General features: G+C 38.8%; 1 protein-coding gene across 1 annotated transcript in view; it reads left to right on the top strand.

Annotated features, from left to right (window-relative positions):
* Positions 1-1,037: 1,037 nt before the first annotated feature.
* CEP41 (centrosomal protein 41) overlaps positions 1,038-27,033 on the top strand; it is a 42,943-nt gene continuing 16,947 nt past the window's right edge. Inside the window, exons 1-2 of the mRNA XM_061198059.1 lie at positions 1,038-1,180; positions 14,892-14,955. Of these exons, the coding sequence (XP_061054042.1) occupies positions 1,148-1,180; positions 14,892-14,955 (97 nt within the window). The 5' untranslated portion in view covers positions 1,038-1,147. The remainder of the gene's footprint in view (positions 1,181-14,891; positions 14,956-27,033) is intronic.

The following is a 27,033-nucleotide window of genomic DNA, read 5'->3' as shown; positions in this document are numbered from 1 at the left end:
GTGGGTTTCTGAGGAGTCTGAGAGGACAAGGGCATGTCAGGCCATGTTGTTGAATGGGTCATCTACACAGACCCTGAAGCAGCTCAGATGTATGCTATTATTCACAAGCAGAGAGCCAGCCACTATGAACAGCTCAGGGTAACCTTTCTCCATTCCTGGAAAAACAACTTAGAGCAAAGGGCAAAGGGTTACTGTATGGTTCCCCCCATGTAAAAGGAAATAATAATTTTGATGGATTTGGCGGGACATTTTGGAGCCAAGTCAAACTGTGTGTGTGATTGTTTTGTAAAGGTGCTAGGACTTAATTTTCAGATCTGGAATAAGAACAGGTGGTGGGTGATGGCAGGAGTCACAATGGTTTCCATGACAACGGGACTGGGTCTTAGTCATCCTCCCATCCTCCACAAAACCTACTGCAGCTTTTCTCATAAGGTGCTTATTAAATATTTGTTAAATGAATGATGAATCACAGAATGATGTGTGTGCTTTGCAATTAAGGCTGCCGTTCTGTTGCTAGCTAAAAGCTTTTAAAGCAACAATAATTACTGTATTTCCACATGATATTTTGCATAATTTGCATATTAACTTAACCTGAAAATGATAAACTACAGATTCTCATCCCTGCTGAACAACCATGTCCCATATCTATCCCCTGTTGTGGAAGAAGTATCCAGATGTTTGGCTAATACGGCCTTAAAGGGGGATGGCCCTGCGCGGTATTTGTGCTTCCACATTAGCTAGAAACACTTGTTTTTTTCCACGCTTTCGAGCCCCTCCCCCCTCGAGCTCTCCGCAGCCGCCCACGCGCAGTCGGCAGCCTGCCCCTCCCCCCGTGCCCCTCTTCCCGCGCTGAAGCTGGCGTCCGCGCGCCCAGCGGAGAGCCCAAAGGACCTCGGCAGCCGGCGTCCCGCGTTGCCCTTGGCAACCATTGAGTGGCGTCTCACTCTCCCTTGACCCCTCAATAAGAGAGTAAACAGGGCAGCCATTGGCTGGCAGGGGAAGGCAGGCCAATCGGAGAAGAGGTTGTAGGGAGGCGGCTGAGCTGGGTTGTGGGAGTAAGAAGAGGCTACTTCCTACCGGCCTACTTCTCACCGGTTAGAAGCTACCGTTGAGGCTAGAACCCCGAGCGTGGTCGGTTGGAGCAAATATGTCTGTCCGGAGGCACATTGGAAATCCTGAGGTGAGAGCCAGGTCCGGATCGGAGAATCGGAGGGGGCGGGCGCACCGGAAAAGGCTCCACGTGGGCAGAGAACAGTAGCCTGCGACTTCCGCCCTCCGGAAGGCGGGAAGCGGCGGCGTGAGGAGGGGTCTGGAGAGGGGAGGGAGGCGGGGCGGGTCTGGGGGACTCGGAGCCTGGGCAGCCTGGCCACCATCCCGCACAGGCTTACTGTATTTGTCGCTCAAAGGAGCGAAGTGCATGAAGACACAAGTCCCTTCCCTCAAAGGGCTTACAGTCTAGGAGTGGCAGTTACAAAATATAAGTAACATCTGGATGAAGCCCAAAACGTTAAAGGAACAAAATCAAAGGAGCCATCATTTCTGATTATTGGGGTACAGAAAGAGGAGGAATAAGCAGACCAAGCCATTTGGAAAGGATGCAAAATATGACATTAGTTTTACCCTCTCCTCGATTAAGACCTTTTACTTTTTTGTCTGTTTCACCTCCAGTGCCCTGCTGCATATGTGGTCATTTCATTTCAACAAATGTTTACTGGATTCCTCAGGTGCAGGGAGTGCTAGAAATACAAAGAGATAAGACAAGGCCTTTTAGTCCTTTAATAAGTTCAGTCTAGTGAGGAAGACTTATAAACAAAATTTGAGTTCAATGTGGTTGGGAAACAGGATGTTAGGAGAGCACAGAAGAAAGCTAGGACTCAACCGAGGGAGTGAGAGAAGGGTCCTGGAGATGGTCTGAAATCCCAAGTTACTAACCAGGTGAAGAAGCATCCCAGGTAGAGAGAACATCTTGAGCCATGTTTAGGAGGTGTGAACCATGAAAGTGGGCAGTTCCTTGTAGAGAGGCAGGAGTCAAGTCTGGAAGGGCCTTCTGTGCCTTGCCAGCATTCTTGGCCTTTATAGTGAACAGGAGTTGCAACTTGTCTCATCTCAGGATGGATGCCTGTGAGCTTTGCTGAGAAAGTTGTGAGGCTCTGTATGGGAGTGCCATGATGGATTATAATGTCTACCGTGGATGTCGGGGAGGTATGTGTGGAGAGTAGTGGTTTGACCACTGTGTATTTATTTTGCCTGCTGGTCAGAATTTGAGAAGCTTTGGAGTTTTAAGTAGCCGAGTTGCATGGTCAGATGTGCATTTTAGGCAGTGGTTGTAGCCACATTGTGGAGAATGGATTTGAGGAGTCCAGAACCGGGGATAGGGAGATTGGTTAGGTGGTTATTATGATATGGACCTAAAGTAAGGCCATGGAACTAGGGACAGAGAGAAATACTTAGGGGATAAAATGATCATGACTTAATAATGAGCTTTGAGAAATGAGAGTGTGATGGATGACTTAGGTTTCCAGCTTGGGCTACTCATTGGTGCTGATGCCGTTAATGAGATCAGAAATATGGGAGAAAAAGGAGGAATAGTCTTAGGAGTGTAGAGGTAGAAGAGCTGGGTTGCCCTATGTGGTTGTCCATTTGTGCTCTGGATAAAGATGTTCAGCTCACTCTCTTGTTTTCATGGGGCACAATTACCAGTAGTTTCTTGAGAAAGAGTGCATAAGAAATAAATATTTTAAATTTATGTCTACGACATTAGGCATGTCTAAAAATGTTATTATTCTACCTTCATATTTATTTGCCTGAGAGTTTGGTTAAGTATAGAATTCTTGGTTGGAAATCATCAGCATATTGAAAACATTGCATTGTGGTCTTCTACTATTCAGTCTTTGTTGTGGAGAAGTTCAAAGCCATTGTGTTCCATTGTATGCGACTTGATTGTTCCTTTCTGGAAGCTTGTAGAATTTTCTCTGTGTCACCAGTGTTATGATGTTTCACAAAAAATTCCCTGTTATGTGTCTATTTTCACTTATCTTTGTGGGCGCCAGAAACTCATGTCTTTCTATTCTGCAAAATTTTTAAAAATTGTTTGTTGTTGACTTTCTTCCTCCATTTTCTCCATCCTCTCTTTCTTGAATTCATTATTCTGATGTTGCTTCTATATGACTGGTTCCCTAATTTTCTTAAATTTTATCTCCTGTTTTCCAGATCTTTGTCTTTTTGTTCTCTTTGAGAGATTTAACTTTATCTTCCAGTCCCTCTATTGAGTTTTTAATTTCTGCCATCATGTTTTTAATTCTTAAGAACTGTGTTTTGGACTCTGACGTCCTTTTAAAAAACCTTTATTTTGAAATAAATATAAATTCACAGGAAGTTGCAAAAATAGTACAAAGTGGTCCCATGTACCCTTCACCCAGTGACTATATTTTATGTAAGTATAGTACAATACAAAAATCAGGAATCTGACATTTGTACAATGTGTGTATAGTTTGAGGCTATTTTATCACATGTGTAGATTTGATATAATCAAGATTTGCAAGTGTGTCAATTTACAATCAAGATAGAGAACTATTCCTTCACCACAAATATCTCCCTCAGGCTACCCCTTACTAGTCACATCCACTTTCCTCCCCCTCACCATCCTAACCCATGGCAACCATTAATGTGTCCTCCTATTTCTGTAATTTTGTCATTTTGAAAATGTTACATAAATGGAATCATACAGTATGTGACCTTTTGAGACTGGCTTTTTTCGCTCCAATAATGTCCTTAAGATGCATCCAAGTTGTTGCCCGTAGCAATAGTTCATTCCTTTTTATTGCTGATTAGTATTCTGTGGTATGGATGTATAACAGTTTGTTTAACCATTCAACTATTGTAGGATATTTTGGGTGTTTTCTGTTTGGGGCATTACAAATAGAGATTTGAACTTTGGGGTACAGTTCTTTGTATGGACATTAATTTTCATTTCTCTGGGATAGATGCCCAGGAGTGCAGTTGCTGTGTTGTATGGTAAGCTTATATTTAGTTTTTTAAGAAACTGTCAAACCATTTTCCAGAGTGGCTATACCATTTTACATTCCCAGCACCAGGGTATGAGAGATCCAGTGTTTGCACATTCTTGGCAACATTTAGTACTGTAAATAATTTTTATTTTAGTTGTTTTAATAGGTGTGTAGTGACATCTCATCATGGTCTTAATTTGCATTTTCCTAATTGATACTGAGGTTGAACATCTTACATCTTCTCATGTGCTTATTTACCCTCCGTATATCCTCTTTGGTAAAATATCTCGTTATGTCTTTTGCCTAATTTCTAATTGGATTTTTTTTTTTCACAGTTGAGTTTTTCCTATGACTGTAAATACTGATTACTGCCAGAGCAGTGATCAGTAGGGTTACATTTTCTTTCTTATTGCTTGTTGTTTTCCCTGGAGTTTCTATCTTTATTTTTATTCTCTACTATTTATAAATTTTTATAAATAATGTCTATATCATTATTTATCATTTTTTGCATAGTTATCTTTTCCAAAACTTTCTCTATGCATTTACATATGTGTGTGTAGAGAGAGAGAGAGAGTTCTATTTTGGGGTTTTGTTTTACACAAATGTTAAACATTGTTCATATGGTTCTTTAACTTGCTTTTTTCACTTAATATGTCTCGGACATCTTTCTGTGTCAGAAAAATATACCTCAACTTAATTATTTTCTTTTAACTCTTACCTAAGTACTTGGTATAATTGTAGAGCAAAAATTTTTTATATCTTTTTACTTGTTTTATATATATATTTATTTATTTTTGATAATGGCATGACAGAAATAATTCACATAGCATAAATCCACCTGTTTAAAGTGTACAATTCAGTGGTTTTAGTATATTCACAGAGTTGTGCAGTCATCACTAAAATCAATTTTAGAACATTTGCATCAGCCCCAAAAGAAATCTCGTAACCTCTAGCCATCACTCCCCAGTCCTCTCATGTCTCTCCCATTCCCCCACCCCTCAGTCTTGGCAACCATTAATCTACTTTTTGTCTCTGTGGATTTGCCTGTTCTCTACATTTCATGTAAATCGAATTATGCAAAATCTGGTCTTATGTGACTGGCATCTTTCATAATGTTTTAAAGGTTCATGCATGTTGTATTATGCTTCAGTATTTCACTCCTTTTTATTACTGAATAATATTCCTTTGCATGGATATACCACATTTTATTCATGCATTCTTTTATTGATGGACATTTGGGTTATTTCCACTTTGGGGCTATTATGAAAGATGCTACTATGAATATTCATACAGGCATACCCAGTTTTATTGCATTTCGCAGATACTGCATTTTTCACAAATTGAAGGTTTGTGCAACTCTGTATCAAGCAAGTCTGTTGGTGCCATTTTCCCAACAGCATTTGCTCACTTTGTGTCTCTGTGTCACATTTTGGTAATTACCACGATATTTCAAACTGTTCAATTATTATTATATTTGTTATGATGATCAGTGATCTTTGATGTTACTACTACGACTTGCTGAAAGCTCAGATGATGGTTAGCATATTTTAGTAATAAAGTATTTTTTAATTAAGATACATATATTTTTTTTTAGACATAATGCTATTGCACACAATAGACTATGGTTTAGTATAAACATAACTTTTATATGCACTGGGAAACCAAAAGATTTGTGTGACTCAGTTTATCACAAAAATCACTTTATTGGGGTGGTCTGGAACAGAACCCACGATATCTCTGAGATATGCCTGTATAAGTTTTTGTGTGGATATGTTCTCTAATGATAATTTTTTAAAATATGTTTTCTTCCTACATAGTCTCAGTTTCCTCCATATTGCTATTTTTCTTTTTGTTTTGTTGGTGATGTTTTTATTAGTCAGCTTGGACTGCCATTACAAAATACCACAGAATGGGTGACTTAAACTACAGAAATTTATTTCTCATAGTTTTGGAAGCTGGGAAGTCCAAGATCAAGGTGCTGGCTGATTTGGTTTCTGGTGAAAACTGTCTCCTGGCTTGTGGATGGCCACTTTCATGCTATGTGTTTGGATGACCTCTTCTTTCAGTGTGCACTTGAGGGAAGAGAATGAGCTCTTTGGTGTCTATTTTTATAGGGACACTAATCCTATGGGATTTGGGCCACACCCTTATGACATCATTTAACCTTAATTACCTCCCAAAGAGGTGCAGTCCTATGTCAATACAGTCACATTGAGAGTTAGAGCGTCAGCATACAAATTTGGAGGGGACGTAATTCAGTCCATATATAGAAATGTTCTCAAACTTCTTTTAATCTTAAATTGTTAATCTGTGTTTTTGAGTAGGAGACTTAAAAAGGTGATTGAGATCTCTGTATATTTGGGAGGAGTTTGCTGAGGTGAGCTTAATTACCAGAAGATCTCAGTGGGCCATGATTTGGGGACTCCCTTTCCCAAATCTATATCTTCAGCTCTTTCCTCTCAGGCTGGTCGTTTTCTCCAGAGAACTCCTCCCCTCTCCTGAGAGTAAAGGCCTAGCTGAATTCCTGGACGAATTAAGGTTGGAGCTAAATTTCAACATTAGTATGCATCATTCACCTAATACCCCTATTTTCAGTAATGATATCCTTTCCCTGTGTCTGGAGACACCCCCCAGTCCAGAAACTCTTTCCAGGGAATAAATCTATAGATCTGCTATGGTGGGGGAAGGGCAATCACCTAGTGGCACAGAGGGAGAAGGTTTTGGAGATCCAGTAGCTTCTCATTCAGCCTTCAACCAGTCTTGCTTATTTCAGTCACTCCTTTTACTCCCACTTCTGGAGGTGCCTGGGGCTGCCAATTCCTGAGCCTTTTAAGAATTTTTCTTGGCTTTCCCTTCGACTTTCTTGAGTCCATCAAGTCACTTTCACTTGTTGATGTGCTTTCTAGACTTCAGAAATCACTTGTTATCGCTTCTCTCTCTTACTCTCTTTTTTTTGGATTTTGTGTCTGTAAAATAGTGTCCTTTTAATGAGGTTTTACTGAGGTTTTGGAAGGAAGTGAAATTAGATGCATTTGTTCAATATGCTGTCTTCACCCAGTAGGCCATGACCTGTGATTATTTTATTTGCTTGTTTATTTCTGGCATACTTACAGGAAGATAAGATAGGACCTTGTCTGTACTGTGCCACTGCCTGGCACACAATAATTGTTCCTTAAATATTTGTTAAATGAGTAAATGAATATATCTGAGCTGGGAGAAGTCAAGGCTAGAGTTCACTATTTGGAAATCAGAAGCATGTAAATGGAATTAAACCTAAATGGCCGACAGAGAACCTATAGATTAAGAAGATGGAATCCTGGGGAACACAGTGTTTAAGTGGCTGACAGAAGAATCATCCATGTGTGATTGGAGCATTAGGAGAGAGAGCTGTTACTGAAGCCAAGTGAAAGCTGAAGGTGGGACTATATAACAGTGTACAGAAAGGTCAGGTAAGTTAGAGACTGAAAAGCAGCCATTATATTTAGCAATTAGGGGATCTCTGACATTGGCTAGCTACTACAGGAGCCACAGTAGAATGATGGGGACAGTAGCCACATTGCAATGGATGGAGGAGTAAGTTGCAGTTACTCAGTGTAGTTTTTGTTTTTTTGTTTTCTCCCAAGGAGCTTAGCTAGAGGGACCTCCCTGGCAGTCCAGTGGTTAAGACTCCACGCTCCCACTGCAGGGGGCATGGGTTCGAACCCTGTTGGGGGAACTAAGATCCCATGTGTTGTGCGGCGCGGCCAGAAAAAAAACAAAAACGAGCTTAGCTAGGAAGTAAAAGGGGTGGGTTGGCGTTCCAATTATATATTGGTTTCTCATGAGTCTCCCCCATATTTAGTGGCTTAAAACAACAATAGTCATTTATTTATTATCGCTTACAGTTCTGGAGGTTGCCTAGGCTCAGCTAGGCAATTACTTGGGCTCTCTCATGTGGTTTTGCGGACAGAAACTGGGTCTAGAGTTATCTTGAAAGTTTCTTCATTCACATTAGGCTGCTGATATAGTCTGTTGGCTGGGAACTCAGCTGGTGCTGTCAGCCGTATCACCTACAAATGGCCTTTTCCGTGTGACTTGGCCTTCCTTGTAGCTTGAGCTGGGTTCCAAGAACAAGTGTCCCGAAAGAACCAGGTGGAAGCCGTATTGTCTTTTATGATCTAGACTCAGTAGTCGTATGGCATCACTTCCATCAGTCACAGGCCCATCCAGATTCAAGGGGAGGGAACATAGGCGCCCACCCCTCATTGGGAGGAGTGTCAACATCACAGTGTGAGTGGTTGGGAAGTTCTGTTGTGGCCATCTTGAAAACTACAGTCAGCCCCAGGTGGTAGCTGCTGTCAGAGTAGGGGCTGCTGCACACGCAAACATGGGTCAAGGTTGGTGTTTGAGATCGGTAGGATTGGTCCAGATTAAAACTCCCATAAACAAAAATCTCTTTTAAAGTTGACACCTAGTCCCTTCATTTTATTGACGTCCTCTTTATACAAATGAGAGAAGTAGAGAAATTTTGAACAAAATATATAATGGAATTTTTTTTAGTCCTTAAATGTAAATCTTACTACATACGTTGCAATTTCAATGTGAACAACCTTGTGAGTTCCATTTTAAAAGAAGTGGGAAGTCAGAAAAGCTCATTCATTTTTGAATGACTTGTGATTCAGACAATCTCCCTCATTTTTTTAGTGATTTTCCTTCAGAAAAATCCCATTGTTGACTTCTCATTCTTCTCCCTTTTCTACAACATCCATGTATTCACAAAGCCCGGTCTCACTTTGCATATATTAGTAATCTACCAAAATACTCCTTTGATTGTGTGGCTCATATCTCAGTGTTTCTGATATCTTCCATTGTCTTCAGGGCCTAGTCCAGACCCTCAGCCTAAATTCAGGGCTCTCCACCTGGTGCCTAGGTATCCATGTCCAACCTTACAGCACAGGATTCCATATACCCACCGTTCTTAAACGTTTTGGGGTTATAGACCCCTTTGAAAATTTGGTGAAAGTCAAGGACCCTTTCCCTAGAAAAATGTACATATACACAAAGTTTTACATACAGTTTCATGGGACTCATGGACCTCCTAAACCCCATCAGTGGAACCCATATTCAGAACCCCTGCCTGAATGAGGCTGCACAGTAAAGTGTTTAAGAGTTCAAGCTCTAGAGCCAGGCTGCCCAGTTTAATGCCAGGTTCTACCACTCTTACCAGCTAACCTCAGGAAGTCACTCCACCTCTCTATGCCTGCTTCCTAATATATAGAATGAGGATAATACTAGTATATACCTTATTGGTGGTTGTGAGGATTAAATGAGATAATGGAGAGAAATGCTTAGCTGAGTGCCTGACAACATAGTTAAGTGCTCAATAAATGTTAGCAGCAATTACCTTTATTGTTGTTGTTGGATCTTCTCCAGCAAATAGAACAATTTGCCATTCTTTAAACATGCTTTTAAAGTGGGCTTGCTATTATAATTTCCTCCACTTAGAATACTTTTTCCATCCCTTTTCCCCATCTTTTTATCCGCAGAAGCTCAACCCTTAAAACACAGCTCCAGTGCCATTTCTTCCATGCAGTCTCCCTTATCACCCGCAGTGTGAGAGCTATCTTTTTGTTTCAGGTTCCTCGAGCCCTCGATGTCTGTGCTGCCCACGGGGCACTAGCACGCACACTGCGTGTTGCTCAGCTCTCAGAACCATTTCCATCCATTTGGTGTACTTATTGTTCTCACACTGGTGCAAGGCCTTGTAGCAGGTACAGAGGTAGAGCCTCTGTCCCAAGTGCAGGCAGTGAGGAGTGTTAATGGTACAAAGTGCTGTGACAGTCCAGGCAGGGAAGAGATTTCTATCTGACTGGGCCCCCCAGAGGAGGAATCTTCCTGGAAGATGTGTTTGTGCTGGGTCTTAAAAGCCAACTAGAGGTTAAAGAGCAGGGATGGGGTGGGTAGACAGGGAGGGCATTATCTTTTGACCCTCCCTAGAGATGTAAGCCCCCAAAGGGCTTCTGTCATTTTTGGTTGCTTTCAAAGAGCCTGTATGAGTACCACAAACATGAACTTTCTCAACTTTCTCCCTTCTCCTGTTGAACTTCATCATGACCACCTATCTTATTTCATTATCTTAATATACGTCCAAAGCTGCACCTTCCACCTGGGCTCTGGGCCTCATCACTTCCCGCTCCCTTGTTTTCATACCTGCCTGCCTCATTTTCAACCTCTTATCCAGCCCATTAGCTTATAAACATCCTCAAATCTCTCCTTTCTTCAAACAACAAAAACTATTCCTTAGCAACTCTGAAGGGGAAAAAAAAGACCATCTGGCTACTCTCCTCCCTTCTTATAACACTCAACCTGCTGCTTTTGCTTCTGCTCCTGTCAGTTTGCTGTAACTGCATCCAGCAGGGTCATCAGCAGTGTCCTGGTGTGTTCAATCCAAATTCACTTTCCTGTTTTCTCTTCCCTGACCTGCATTCTTGTTCGCTTGTTCATATTTGACCTCTTGTTCTCTGACTTGACAGCATTGATCACTGTTGACCATTTTCTTCTTCCTGAAACTCTTCTTCTTTAATTCTCATGACCCACTTTGTTCTGGCCTCTTGCAAGTTTCACCCATAGTGCTTTTCTCCACCTGACCGTAAATGTTGGGTTTTTTTTTTTTCTCAGCCTATACACTCTCCAATGGTGATTTTGTCCATTCCCATGGCTGCCCCCAAATCTTGTTTTTTCTAGTCCAGAAATCTCTCCTGATCTCCAGACCCCCCAGATAGCCAGCTTACCACTTCCATTTTGGATAACCCACAGATACCTTATATTCAAAATGCCCCAAACAGAACACATCATGTTTTTCAATACATGCTTCCTCCGTAAGTCCCTTTTTTGGGGAATGGTATCACTGCCCTTCCCCTGTTACACTAGTCAGTTTTAAAGATTTTATATCTTAAAGACTTCTTAAAACTGTCTCCCTCTCCTCATTTCTACTGCTACTTTCTTAGGACCACAGATCCTCTGAGCACAACCTCTTACCTGATCTTTGTGCCTCCATTCTTGACTATGATCCTATTAGTTCTCCAGAGTGCTGCCAGAGTGATCTTTCTAAACTGGAAATAGAATCCCATCCCTTCTCCCTAACCTTCTTCAGTGACTCCCATCATCTACACCAGGGTTCCTCAACTTCAGCACTATTGACATTTGGGGCCAGCTAATTCTTTTTTGGGAGTTGAGGGTCTTCCTGACATTGTAGAATGTTTAGCAGCATCCCTGGCCTCTACTTACTTGATGTTGGTAGCACACCCACCACCCAGTTCTGACAACCTAAAACGTCTCCAGACATTGACAGGTGTCCCCATGAGTTGGGGGAGCAAAATTGCCCCTGTTTGATCTACAGGATCTACAGTGATCTACAGGATAAAATCTAGGTTTCTTAGCATGGATACAAGGCCCTTTGTGTTCTGCCCCTGCCTGCCTCTTCAGCCTCATTTGACCCCATATTGCCCACTATCCTCCAGGTCTATCAGTTGCCAGGAACCCTGTAGCTCCCACCCACCACTCCTTTAACTTGACTAACTTTCTCAACCCTCGGATTTCAGCTCAGAAGTCACCCCTCAGGAAATAGTTCCTGACTCTTTTAGTCTGGATTAGGTGCCAATCTTACATGCTCCTGTTGCACCCCCTGCTTCCCTCTGCTTGTTCATCATGCAGTGTGACGTCTGTTCACTTGTCTCTCTTCCCAGCATCAGCGAGAGCTGGATGGGAAGGACTGTGTTTTGTTACCTCTGTGTCCTTAGCACGCTGGCTTACTCCTAGTAGGCATCCAGTAAATGTCGACTGAATGAATTGTTGGTGCTCAATAAGGCTTTGTTGAATGAATGAATAGTCCTCCTTGAAACAGCTGCTTTTCTCAGCTCTTTCACTTTCCACCATTCCATCCTGTTTATGTAATTGAAAAAAAGCTAGTTGGTCAGTAGGTCAAGAAACAGTCACCCCCAAAGCAAGGATTTTAAGGAAAAAAGTCTGGCAGTTCCATAAACTCTGTGGTGCACTGCGTAGAGTGGAACACAAATAGTTTTACGTTATGGTTGGTACCAGAAAGTCAGGAACAAGAATTTGGACCAAAATGGGAAAATGGGAAAGAAACACTACATTTTTGTACTGTAGCATATGGATTTCTCATTAGCCTATGTAAGGGAAAACCGGGGGTGGGAAGGGCTCAGCGACTGCAGCTGTCCACACTCTCTCCCCCCATCATTCTACTGCCACCACACCTGGTCCCCAGAGACACCCTCACTTCTTAGCTATGTTGGCTGAGGTATGGACAAATCCCCTTGGTTCAGCAGAGACTAGCCTGGAATCTTTCAAAGGAGCTTTGCTAGGAAACTAGTGGGAAAAACAAAACAAAAGTAAAAACAGGAAACAGCATATAGAAATTATGAAAATACAGAGAGGAATTATAAAAATACAAAGGAAGGAAGGAAAATGAAAGACAGAGAAAAAAGAAAATCCCTTAGCTTAAGATAACTAAATTCTAGTTTTAGCTTTCCTAAATTTACCAGGCACATGTTTTCCCCTGGGTTTTTTGTTGGGTTTTTTGTTTTTGTTTTGTTTTGCCACAATATTGCCTCCCTCTGAAGAACTCATCCTACAGTCCCCCTTTTCAGTCTTTGAGTATTTTCCTTTTCTCACTTAAGAATCTTCTCTTTCTTCGTCTAAGAGGGAGTTGGAATTAGCATTGGTCACTTTCTCTTACCGATGGTGGGTTACTGATCAGAAGGAGAAAGGAGCTTTCCAGCCTTTCTCTGAGGATAAAGTAGCGCAGGGGTTCTACTTCTGAGGACCAATGCTAAGCGTCCATGACAAAGGTTTTACTTGCCTGGGGTGAAATGAAAAACACAGACAATATCAATGAGTTTTTTAGTAGCACTAAAGGACTGACCTTTTTATTCTGGGATTTTTTTTTCTTTCTTACTTTTTAAGTATTAAAATAGCAGATGGTAGTTGTGAGGTTTTGCTTTGTTTTTGATGTCCTCGTCAAAATTAAATGTTGATAATTCTCTGTAGGTACCCCAGTTTTTAAAAATTCTTCCTGGTCTCTGAAATCCAGAACTCTGACCAATAGATATTCTGTAAGACATTGAAGTGTACCCTATTTTTTTTATGCTTTGTGGGTCATTTGAAAAGGTATTTTAATATGTAAATTTATTTTTCCATCCTCCAACAGGACGTGCTGTAGTTAACTATGTTTTCAAGGGCAAGTGATACAGGTTTTAAAGTTTGATGTTCTGTTCTAAGGAACTAAGTAGTTGCTGTAATATAATCCTCATTCAAGATATTCATTTATTGGTTGAATATCAATAAATGTGCTCACCATGTGCTAGGTACTGGGTGAAAACAAATTTGAGTAAGTTATCGTCCCTGCCTTCAAGGAAATCCTAGACTAGGGAAGAAGGTCGAGGTGTGAACAATAGTACAAGGTGTCAGTACTCTAGGAATCAGAGAGAAAGTACCTAATTCCACCTTGGACAGCTTTATAGAGGAAGTGAAGTGTTACCCATGGACAAGTTGAGGAAAGGCATTCTAGGCAGACATTTGCTAAGACTGGAAACCTGAGTGAGTGTGGCATATTTGGGGAACATTTGGGCAGCTTCAACTTGGGAACATGTGGGAGAGTGGCAGAAGATGAAGCTGGAAGGGTATTACCCAGTTTGAATTTCCTATTCCACAGCTACCTGTTACTGAACATATGCTTTTCATACTTGTAGTCCAGAAAAAAGCCTGAGCAAGAAAACTGTATTTTGTAATGTTTTTATTCATTAGCCTTCCCTCACTTAATGTCTTTTGAAAATGCCACTGAAATTTAATATGGGTAAATGCCTCGTACTTGGATTCAGAGTTTACTCCCAGAGCGTAGGACAGCGGAGACCTGACATAGCATTTTGCTGACCATGAACTTTCCTTGAGCCCATGATACGCCCCAGCTGCCCCGAGAGCAGATGCCATCGTGGTGACTTCTGTGGAGCATCAGACTCAAGGGAAGCAGCGGGTCCTGGCCTGGCAACATCTGGGCACTGTGCTCAGGTCTGCATGCCACTTTTTAGGGCACGTGTGGATAAAATCTAGAGGGTATCCGAGAAGATGGCCTACAAACCATCATAAAAAGAGTAAAATTAAAAAGAACAAGAGAGCTGCCTTTAGTTATTTTAATGGATTGCTTGAGGCAGGATGGAATGGCTTATTCTGGGTTGTACCAGTGGACTGGATGGAAACTAGATCAATTTTTTTTTTTAATTTTATTTATTTATTTATTTATTTTTGGCTGTGTTGGGTCTTCTTTTCTGTGCGAGGGCATTCTCCAGTTGTGGCAAGTGGGGGCCACTCCTCATCGCGGTGCGCGGGCCGCTCACTGTCGCGGCCTCTCTTGTTGCGGAGCACAGGCTCCAGACGCGCAGGCTCAGTAGTTGTGGCTCACGGGCCCAGTTGCTCCGCGGCATGTGGGATCTTCCCAGACCAGGGCTCGAACCCGTGTCCCCTGCATTGGCAGGCAGACTCTCAACCACTGCACCACCAGGGAAGCCCCGAAACTAGATCAATTTTGACTCAGTGTTGGAAATAATTTTTAAGAGCTTTTTTTACTAATTACATAGTGCTATGAGATTATTTTGACAAAATATGGAAATGTTTTGACAGAAACATGATAACCATCTTCACCTGTGGAGATACTGTAGTGTGAAGTGTCCTATTTGAAGGAACGGTTGGACCTCTAGAGCTCCTTCCATCTTTAAATACAATGAAATTTTAGCATTTGTTCTAATTTTTAAGGTGTCTTATCTCTTTCTCAACTTTGCCACCCTTACCCTTACATTAACCCAATTATTTGTTAATTTTCTTATTTTTTAGTATCTGACCAAAAGGATACCACAAAACCCAAGGTATCAGCATGTCAAGTCAAGACTAGACACTGGTAAGTAAAGACTAGAAAATAAAAACTTAAAAAAAAATCTAATAGCCACTTATTGACAAAAAACAGCGTGTCATGCCTGGTATAAATCATAGCTAAAAGTTTCTTACTCTCTTGGCTGATGTTTTTCTGAGCTCAGGACTTATCTTTGAAAGCTATTTTTCAGATTATCATTAAAAATCTCCATTCACATAATTGAGCTTACTATAAATTGAGAAGCTGATAAAAACAGTGTTTAATAAGTTCCAGGACTGAGGCTAATAAATATCAGGACGTCAACCTCTATTTTGGAACACCTTAAGTATCCTCCTTAAAACTGGGAGTAATAGATTATACTTGTGCATGTTTGTTCAATTCCATATTTGCAGAGTGCAACTACATGCAAAGTTATGGGCTACAGGACATGTAAAGATGAGTGTGAATTGTGATTTTTGTAATCAAAGAGCTTAGATTCAAGTGGAGTCAGACAGACTTGAATGAGTAACTAAACTACCAGGCAAAATTAAATTAGTGCTGCAATTCAGGTAAAATGAAATTTAAGAGTGCATTACTGCTTATTTCCATGCTGTTGACATTTTTCAGTGTCATGATGAAAACCACTCCCCAGATCCCTGGTGGATTTTCAGTCTTGTGAGATTTTGGTTGGTTGTTTAGTTTTTTTCAACATCTTAAAGTCTGCTGTGGAAAATCCATCCTATTAAGATGGTTTTGCTAGTGGATAGGGGTACCACATGCCTTTAGCAATACTGAATTTTCTACCAGTAACCTCAAGACAACTGAGAAAATAAACTGGGATGTTGACTTTGTTTAAATCTCATTCATTTTGTCTTTCTCTTTCTCCAGTCTCCTTCAAAATTACTGTCTTCTGTTATGCATGTTTCCCCAAATAAAATAGACTTAAATTAAATGTTTTAAATGAACCACATTTGCAGATACTATTTCTTGGGACCTTTCTTTCAAACATTTTTGTGCTGTACAGATATTTATCCTTGCAAATATCCTGTTTGATGGGAGGTAAAAAATGTTATCTCTGTCTTTGAGGAGGAGGAAATTTTAGTCCAGAGATTATGTGATTTACCTGAAGTTCAATAAAGGAGATAGAACTAGGATTTGTGTGCAGGATGAGGAAGTCGATGTTGGAGACCTGGTGTGAAGTCCTGGGTACTGTCACTTCGGCCACGCTGTCCCGGTGCTTCCTCCAGCCTCATTTCTTCTATCACAAATGCCTTCAGCTCCTGCCTCTCTCCCTTTGTTTGCAACTGTGACCCACCTTTCTGGAATAAGTTATTCTGAGAGGGAAGTACTTTGATTAAAAATACCATATTTTCTCTGAGCAGTACGGACAACGTTTTAAAGACTGCTTAATGCATTTCTTTTGGAAACTTCTTAAAATTAAAATTTGTAAGAGCTGAAGTCTTTTTCAGATATATAGATTTGTCTATAGCTTCATTTTTTTTTTCTCCTGGAAGTTGAATTGAGTTTTGTGAATGAAAACTGACTTCTTTCCCTTCAATTCCTCAGTTCATAACCAAAGTTTGACTCAATAATGGTACCTGAAATTAATTTCAATTTTTGGAAATTGAGATATTTCTATCTGCTTTTTATAATACAAAGTAATTGCCTATCTCCTTTTATATTTTGAGGTTTTTAATCTAGTATTTTTGCTAATTAAACTTTTTATTTTGAGGTAATTGTAGATTCACATGGAATTGTAAGACATAAAACAGAGATTCCTTGTACCCTTTACCCAGTTTCCTATAGTAACATCTTGCAAAACTGTGCTGCGCTATTCCAACCATGATATTGACATTGATAAATACAGTCTGGCTACAGAACATTTCCATGACCACAAGGATCCCTCATATCCACTTTCCACCCTCACCTGTGCCTTAACCCGTGGCTACCACTAATCTGTTCTCCATTTCTATAGTTTTGTCATTTCACAAATGCTATGTAAATGGAATCATACAATATATAAGTTTTTGGACTGGATTTTTCCCTCAGCAGATTCTCTGGAGATTCTTCCAGGTTGTTGCTCGTATTAGTAGTTCATTCCTTTTTATTCCTGAGTAGTATTCCATCATGCATTCCATACATGCACCACAGTTTAACCATTTTCCTGTTGAAGGACATTTGAATTGTTTTCCCTTTTTGATTATCACAAGTAAAGGTGCTATAAACATTTGTGTACAGATTTTTGTGTGAAAATAAGTCTTCATTTCTCTGGGATTAGTGCCCAGAAGTGCAATTTCTAGATTGTATGGCAGTTGCATTTGTAGTTTTTTAAGAAACTGCCAAACTGTTTTCCAGAGTGGCTGGACCATTTTACATTCCCACCAGCAGCGTATGAGTGATCCAGTTTCTCCACATCCTCACCAGCATTTGGTGGTGTTGCCATTTTTAATTTTAGCCATTCCAATAGGTGTGTAGTAGCATATTATTGCCCTTGTGATTTGCATTTCCCTAATGACTTATGATGTTGAATATCTCTTCCTGTGCTTATTTGCTATTTGTGTATCTGTATACCTTCTTCAGTGAAATGTCTGTTCATGTTTTTTGCCTGTGTTCTAATTGGATTGTTCGCTTTTTTTTTTGTTGTTGTTGTTGTTTTTTTTGAGATTAACCCAGGATTGTTCGCTTTTTAATTGTTGAATTTTGAGTGTTCTTTATATGTCCTAGCTACTAGTCCTTTGTTGGATACATGGTTTGCAAATAGTTTTTGCCAGTCTGTAGCCTGTCTTTTCATCCTCCTAACAGGGTTTTTCAAAGAGCAAAACTTTTCAATTTGGGTGAAGTCCAGTATATCAGTGTTCCCTTTTATGGATCATGCTTTTGTTGTCAAGTCTAAGAACTCTTTGCCTAGCTTAGGTATCAAAGATTTTCTATATGCTTTTCTCTAAAAGTTTTATGTTTTAAGATTTACATTTAAGTCCATGATACATTTTGGTTTAGGTTTTACATTTAAGTCCATGATACATTTCTGTATAAGATGTGCAACTTAGATTGAGATTAATTTTTTGATTGTGGATGTCCAATTGCTCTAGCACCATTTGTTAAAAAGGTTACCTTTCCTCCATTGAATTGGTGTGTTCACCTTTGTCAGAAACAAGTTGGGCATATTTACGTGCATCTATTTCTGGGTTCTGTATTCTGTTCCATTGATTTATGTGTCTATCCCTCTGCCAATACCACAGTCTTGATTACTGTAGCTATATAATAAATTGGATACTTAAAATTGGTTAGACTGGTTAGTCCCACTTTATTTTTCTTTACAAAATTATTTTAGCTACTCTAATTCCTTTGCCTTTCCATGTAAATTTTAGAATAATCTTGTTTACATTTACAAAGAAATATTGCTGTACTTTTTTTTTGTATTTATTTTATTTATCATTTATTTTTGGCTGCATTGGGTCTTTGTTGCTGCGCACAGGCTTTCTCTAGTTGTTTCTTTCATCAGCATTGTATAGTTTTCAGCATATAAATCCTATACATGTTTTGTTAGATTTACACATAAGTATTTACTTTTTTTGAGCAATTGTAAATGGTATTATATTTTTAATATTGGTGTCCATGTGTTCATTGCTAGCATATAGAAATATAGCTTATTTTTTATATTTATCTTGTATCCTGAGACCTTGCTAACTCACTTATTAGGTAAAGGAGAAATTTTTTTGGTAGATTCCTTGGGCTTTTCTATGTAGACAATCATGTCATCTAAAAAAAGGCAGTTTTATTTCTTCCTTTCCAGTTTGTATGTGTTTATTTCCTTTTATTGCCTTACTGTACTGGCTAGAACCTCCAGAACTATGTTAAATAAGAGTGCTTAGAGCGAACATCCTTGTCTTTACCCCAAACTTAGTGGGAAAGCATTCAGTTTTTCATGATTAAGGATAATGTTAGTTGTATCAGGTTGAGGAAGTTTCCTCCTGTTCCTATTTTTCTGAGAGTTTCTATCCTGAATGACTATTGAATTTTATTGAATGCTTTTACCGCATCAGTTGATATAATCATATGGTTTTTTTCTTTAGCTTGATAATATAGATTACTTTGATTGATTTTCAAATATTGTACTAGTTTTGTATCCATAGAGTAAAACTCACTTACTCATGGTGTATAATTCTTATTATATGTTGCTGAATTCAATTTATTATTTCATTACAGATTTTTGTGTTTATATTCATGAGGGACATTGGTTTGTAGTTTTTGGTTTGTTTTTTGGATTGTCTTTGCCTGGTTTTAGTATCATTGTAATATTGGTCTCATAAAATGAGTTGGGAAGTGTTCCCTCCTGTTTTCTGGAAGAGATTGTATATTATTGGTGTTAATTCTTTCTTAAACATTTGATAGAATTGTCCAGTAAAACTATTGAGCCTGGAGATTTCTATTTTGAGAGTTTTTAAATTTTGAATTTAATTTGTTGATAGTTATGGGGATATTCAAATCGTTTGTTTCATATTGGATGAGTTGTGGGTTTGTGTTTTTAGAGGAAGTAGTACATTTCATCCAAGTTTTCAAATTTATGTGGGTAGAGTTGTTTGTAGTGTTCCCTTATTATCCTTCTAAAGTCTGTAATATCTGAAGTGATAGCCCATGTTTCATTCCTGATGTTGGTAATTTGTGTCTTTTCTCTTTTTTTTCTTCACTACAGGTTTGTCCATTTTATTGATCCTTTCAAAGAACCAGCTTTTGGTTTCATCAATTTTCTCTCTGTTTTTCTGTTTTAAATTTTATTGATTTTGCTCTTATCTTTATTATTTCCTTCCTTCTGCTTATTTTGCTCTTGTTTCTAGATTCTTGAGGTAGGAGTTTAGATTATTGATTTAAGAGTTTTTCTCTTTTTTAATGCATGTAGTTAGTGCTGTAAATTTCTCTCAGCACTGATTTAGCTGTGTCTCACAAATTTTGATATGTTGAATTTTCATTTTCATTTAGTTCAGTGTATCTTTTTATCTCCCTTAAGACTTCCTCTTTGATCCATGGATTATTTAGACATGTGTTGTTGTTGTTTTATAAATTTATTTATTTATTTATTTTTGACTGCATTGGGTCTTCGTGCTGCGCACTGGCTTTTCTCTAGTTGCGGTGAGCGGGGGCTACTCTTTGTTGTGGTGTGCAGGCTTCTCATTGCGGTGGCTTCTCTTGTTGTGGAGCACGGGCTCTAGACACGTGGGCTTCAGTAGTTGTGGCACATGGGCTCAGTAGTTGTGGCGCATGGGCTTAGTTGCTCTGCGGCATGTGGGATCTTCCCGGACCAGGACTCGAACCCGTGTCCCCTGCATTGGCAGGTGGATTCTTAACCATTGCGCCACCAGGGAAGTCCCGTATGTTGTTTAGTTACAAATGTTTGGAGATTTTCCTGTCATCTTTCTGTTATTGACTTCCAGTTAGATTCCATTGTGGTTGGAGAATGTACTCTGTATATTTTAACTTTTTTAAATGTATTGATGTTCATTTTATTGCCCAGGATATGGTGTATCTTGGTATATGTTCCATGGGCACTTGAAAAGAAGCATAGTTTTGCTTAGTGTGTTCTTTGTTTTGTCCTGATAGTCCGAGACTCCTTTTATCTTTTCCTTTCTAATTAGAGAACTTCCTTTAGCCATTCTTTAGGATAGGTCTGCTGGTGACAAATTCTCTTAGTTTTCATTCATCTGAGAATGTCTTGATTTCCTTTCATTCCTGAAGAGTATCTTCTCTAGGTATAGGATTCCAGGTTGGCAGTTCTTTTCTTTCAGCACTTGAAAAATATTGTGCCACTTTCTTCTGGCCACCTGATTTCTGATGAGAAATCTCCTGTTATTCAAACTGTTTTTCCCATGTGGGTAAGGTGTCATTTATCTCTTGCTGCTTTCAAGATTTTTTTTTCTTTAGTTTTCAGAAGTTTAACTATGCTATATCTTGGTGTGGATTTCTTTGGGTCTGTCCTGTTTGGAGTTTACTCAGCTTCTATATAAATCTGAAGTTCATGTCACTTGCCAAATTTGAAAAGTTTTCAGCAATTATATTTTCAGCCCCAGCCTCTTTCTCCTCTTTCTGGTACTTTGATGGCATCTCATCACAGTCCAGCAAGGATGGAAATCAAGGCTCCCCATCTGGCCTTTGCTGGCAGTTAAGGGTAGGACATAGCTTTTCTGTGGAATGTGGCTGGAAAAAGGCAGTTATTATCTAATAGTTTTCTGTCTTGCTGTCCTTTGGCTGGAGACAGCAGGCTTTTGTTAGGGACATTTTTGGTCTGTTCGTTGGTATTTCTGGGTTTCTGGCTTCTTCAGCTCCAAGTCTAGTGTATATGAGGCAAAAAACAAACAAACAGACAACACCCAGGTAACTCAACCATTATGTCATTCCTCGGGTCCTGAGGTCCCTAACCAGTCTGCCTTCCTCTCTCTACCTATTAGAGTCTTCTTATGTTTGTTTTATGTATAATGTACAGGATTTTTAAAAATTGAAGTATAGTTGATTTATAATGTTGTGTTAGTTTCTGGTATACAGCAAAGTGACTCTGTTTTTTACATATATACTATATATTCTTTTTCAGATTCTTTTCCATTATAGGTTATTACAAGATATTGAATATAGTTCCCTGTGCAATACAGTAGGACCTTGTTGTTTATCTATTTTATATATAGTGGTGTGTATCTGATAATACCAAACTCTTAATTTATCCCATCTAGGATTTTTTTTTTTCCATTCAATCTTTTTTTCTAATTGGTGTGTTTTCTTAAATTGAGATATAATTTACATATCATAAAATTCAACCTTTAAAAATGTACAATTCAGACATTTTTAGTACATTCACAAGGTTGTGAAACCATCACCACTATCTAATTGAAGAATTTTTTGTCATCCCATAAAGAAATCCCATACCCAAAGTAATCATTTCCCATTCCTTACTTTTACTAGTTCCTGGTAATCACTAATCTATTTTTTGTATCTATGAGTTTGCCTCTTCTGAACATTTCATATAAATGGAATCATACAATATGTGACCTTTTGTGTCTGGCTTCTTTCACTTAGCATAATGTTTTCAAGGTTCATCATTGTTGTAGCATGTATCAATACTTTATTTCATTTTATTGCCAAACAATGTTCTTTTATATAGCTATTTCACATTTTGTTTATCTACTTATCATTTGATAGATGTTTGGTTTGTTTACGCTTTTTGGCCATAATGCTGTTAAAACATGAGTGTACAAGTTTTTGTGTGAACATACGTTTTCAGTTCTCTTGGTTGATGTACCTAGGAGTTGAACTGTTGGTCAGACGTTAACTCTGTGTTTAATTTTTTGAGGAACTGCCTAACTGTGTTCCAAAGTAGCTGCACTTTACATTCCCACCAGCAGTGTAGGAGGGCTCTTTTTTTCTCCACATCCTCAACAATGCTTTTTATTGTCCATCATTTTGATTATAGTCATCTTCGTGGGTGTGAAGTGGTATCTCATTGTGGTTTTCATTTGCATCTTCCTAATGAGTAATGAATGATGTTGAGCACCTTTTAATGTGCTTATTGGCATTTATATATCTCCTGTGGAGAAATGGCTATTCATGTCATTGGTTTTTCAGTTGGGTTATTTGTCTTTTTATTATTGAGTTATAAGAGTTCTTTTATATACTCTGGATAGTAGACACTTATCAGGAGTATAATTTGCAAATATTTTCTCCCATTTTGCGGGTTGTGCAGGGATTTTGTTGTACTTAGCTGGAGGAGTAGAGAAAAGTACATCTACCTCATATTCCTGGAAGCAGAAGTCTCCCAAACTAGTTTTATAATGCCTTTGGAAGGGCCAGAGTATGCTTCATTGCTTAAAACACAACATATTTTAAAGTCAGTGTGTGAGAAATCTAATTCTAGTGTTCGATTTTTTGTTTGTTTCAGATTTAGAAATTATTTTAAAGTCAGTTTAAGGGAAAGATTTTAATTTTTTTTCTATTTATTTTTGTGACTTACCTCCCTGTATATTCAGTACAGTGGCCTATGGGTTATAAGCCAGGATACAGATCCCTTTAACCCTCTGGATAGCCATCAGGGCCTGAGACAGCCCAAACCTCAGCATTTTGCCCAAATATTATCACTTATATATGTCTGCCATGAGGTGAAAAGTGTGAGGAGTCCTGGTTATGAAAACACCAGAGTGACTTTAAAGGTCAAGTAAAAGTAAGAAACTCCTGTCTGTGGTATGATTTTTAAGCTCTGCAGTCAGAGAAGTGGAAATAGGCACGGTAATGAGTGAGCATTTCTCATTTCTAGGCTAAATAGATGGGTCTTTAATCTTTTCATACCAAACAGTGAGCAATTCAGAGTTAATCACAAGAAATCAAGAATTTCGTGGCATCTCCTGTCTTCACCCAAATCACCTTCTACTGAGCTCTTCAAAGACTGATATCTTCTTCTTGGGTAAAGATAATTTTTTATTTCTAGCCTTCTGATGCTACTTCTCTTATAAACTCAAACACCAGTGTATAGCCATGGCTAGAATTATCAGAATTATTTTGAACTTCAAATATTTCTTTTGTTCCATAGGTGCCTGAGTGTATCTTACCAGCTCCCCAGCATTGCCAGACTGTGCCATGAATGGATTATGCTTCCGATGAAATCCCTGACGGCGTTTTGTTCAGTCTCCACTGCAGGGTTCTTGTGTATTCTCAAGCACCCTCTCTGGGTTTCTGCTCTGTAGCACTGCAGGCTGATTAAGGGACACTTTCCAAACCACAGGGCTCTCCCTTTGTTAGTCTCCTACACTCTTTCATTGCTGGCATTCTTCTCTCATTTCAATCTATATTCAGTCTAATTTCAAATTTCTTTAGCTTTCTAAAATTCTGTAGACTATCTCCATTCAGTCTTTTCTAGACTTTTTTTATTTTTTAGAAATTCACCTTACTTTTCTTATCTCCATACAAACTAGTCATTTCCTTTTTTCTTCTTAGTCTTTACTTTTCCTGAATATCTGCTAATAGCCTTGATCTTAAGCACTCAAACTCATTATAGACTAGGTACTCTTCATTTTTATTTGGTATTTAATTCTGTTCCTTATGTCAAAGGAAGAAATGTATGTGAAAGCCTTTTACAAACCAGAAAGCACTATGCGCTCGTATAACTTATTGAGATTAACAAAGGACCACTGTGCCTCTTTTCAAGCTTTCTGCTCCTTCTGAGCCAAAAGAACTTCTCTGTAGAGGAGGGAAATATTGAAGAAAAATAAAGCAATGGAATTGTCTCTTAGCAACTGAGTTCGTGCCTTATAAATCTTACCCACTTTAGATTACTGCTGCTCAAAATCACTTGCTTTTCTTACTGGCTCAGTTCAAATAATGTTATTAAATTATAGGAAAACAAAGGAAAAAATCTAATGAATGAGTCACTCAGTTCGTCGATTGTGCTCTATCTTTGCTTAGCACTATTGATATAGTTGAGTTGTCTCTTTCTCTTGATTCCAGTTGTAAAACTTTTTTATATATCTTTTGTTGCAACTTAAATTATAAACTAAGGAGAAGCTAAATACCATCTTATACATTTCTAGGTTACCTGAGTCCTGAAACAATATAGGTCATTTAAGTAGTATGTAACATATATGTACTATATATAAATCAGGTTGGGCATAGCTTAGAGAAAATCAGTATCCAAAAACTCAAACCAAATTGGGGTGTGATTATTTACATTATAATATAATTCATTATAAGGATTCTTCAGCTAGTAGATCTTCATAGTATTTTTCATTTAGCAAATATTTTTGAGTGCCTCCTACGCTAGACAATGGAAAGGATAAAGATATTCTGTGTGTGTGTGTGTAAATAATTGTTTTGGGCTGTCAGTATAATAAGATAGATAAGACTTGCGCACAAATAAGGCAGTACAATGATAAATGCCTTGTGAGTGGTAAGCCGAGTGCTGTAGAAGTTCAGAGGAGGGAAAGGTCACTTCCAGCTGGGTGAGCTATTATGATTACATGGGCAAGGTGACATGTTAGAGAACCAAAGACTAACAGAGAGTTTGTCAAGTTTAGTAATTAAGGCAAGATTGAAGAGGTAGGTAAGATGTTGGTGCCTTCACGAGTAGAGCAAGGAGTTTAAACTTCAGTCAGTAAGTGATGGGGAGCCGCTGACTTTTTTTAATCAAAGTATTGTCTAGGAAAATTTATCTGGCAGTAATGTGTAATTTTAATTTTAAAAAATTAGTCTGTTGATAGTCTTTTAGGTGCCTTACTTTTGTGTAAAACAAAAATGTGTTTATAAATAAGTCAATTATAGAATTGATTCATTTGTATTCTTTTTAAAAGGTAGTCAAAAAACTATTTTCAGATGAAATTAGATCCAGTAAGATGAGCTGCGTAGTTAAGATATAAGCAGTATGTGAAGTGGGATAAAATACTACTTTTCATACTTTCTAAACTCATTTTTAGAGATTTTTTTGTGTCAATTAGTCATTTCTCCAATTGAAGCAATGCAGAAATCCTCCATATTCTTTCCCCCCCCCCACTTGGATACAATGAATGGCTGTAATGAAAAGAGCTTCTTATCAATAGCCCTCTTAGATTTATTCTTAATTTAACCAAGTATTTGTACACCTCTGCAAAAGATTTTGTTTCTCTGCCTTCTCCTTTAGTGGGAAAAATAATCAGTAGGAATGACAACCTACCTCACAGGGTCGTTGTGAGGCTCTGCTGGTATGAAGATGAAGTGTTGTGTAAATACTCTGAAAATGTTGATAACTGACTGAGAAATGGATTTTAGACACGTTGTTAGTGGAAACTGCTATAGATTGGAAATGCAATGTTTTAATAATAAAGACTATATAATAAGGTTGGCTATTGTTTTCTGTGCATAGTATGCCTCAGGGAATTTAGAGCATAAAATGGTTCCCACCCGATACTATAAAGGAAGTAACACTTCCTACATATTTACCTCACAGTGAAATCATGTTTTTAAAACAGTACAGCCAGAGAATGATATGTTTTTGTGAGCCATATTAGAAACCAGGAGGTTGGGAGTACTAATCTTGACTTAGTTACTAACTTGCTGTGTCACTGGACAAGTCAGTGATCCTTTTTGTACCTCAGTTTTTTGACGATTCTGGAAGGAGGCCTAAAGCTTCTCCAGCCAAAAGAAACTAACTGCCACATCAACAGCCTGGCACTGTAAGGGACTCAGGAACTTATAACCAGAAGCTCCTATGTAAAATAGTTTAAGAATAAGACTGTAGGACGCTGAACAGCACACCATTTGCCCTGTCTTCTAACCCCAGTACTGACCAGTCGAGTTCCCGCCCAAGTGCAGAGTTGCAGGGAAGAGGATGTGAGTCTGGGAAGGATTCATGGTTTCCACTGTGGAGATCTGGTCACATCTCAGGTCCATTATAGCCTGAAGAACCTAGAAAAGATCATATTTTGTTCTAATCTTGGTCTTTGGTGCTATTTGGGCCTCTTCTGTGATGTTCTCAGTGTCTGTCTTGAGAAGCCTCAGCTTCTGAGTAGCCCTGACTACTGTCATGTCTCTCTGAGCTTTTGGAAGGATACGGTCTGGGTCCAGGACTACACTGAGTCCTGCTTTTTGGTTCTGATCTGGGGACTGTGTGTCTTCAGACGAAAAAAAAAATTTTAACTCAGTAGAATTTTATTCTATAATGAATTCATGACAAGGACTTAATAATAACAAATGATCTAAGTTGTTTTTTGAAAATGTACTTTGGGTTTCAGAGCAAGGATTTTCTTTCTCTGCTTCTGACCTAAACATGAAGAAAAGTTCAGAATAGTGCTTGAAAACATCAGTTCATGCCATTAATTGGAAGCATTTCTTTTACCTGAAGTTGTGACTGAAACTGACTAGCTCCTCTCAAGGCTTAAAAGTTAGGAGCACAATTTTAGAAATGAGAAATTATTTTGAATGTTTTCCTCTTTTGCTATACCTTTCAGGTGCCAGATAGAGCTTGCTGTGCTGAATTGAATCAAATTGAAGCATGCCTAGTAAAAAATAATAGCCCCTGGCTTGAGAACCAGACTTTAGTTCATTCGGAAACCAGAAGGATCCTGGCCCAGTTTTAATGCATGAAAACTCTCCAAACCACCTTGGCTAGAGCCTAGTGTTGTAGAA

Source organism: Eubalaena glacialis, chromosome 8 (assembly GCF_028564815.1).
Source record: "Eubalaena glacialis isolate mEubGla1 chromosome 8, mEubGla1.1.hap2.+ XY, whole genome shotgun sequence".
Lineage (NCBI taxonomy): Eukaryota > Metazoa > Chordata > Mammalia > Artiodactyla > Balaenidae > Eubalaena > Eubalaena glacialis.
Note: the sequence above shows the minus strand (reverse complement) of the source record. Positions and strands in the feature narration are given on the sequence as shown.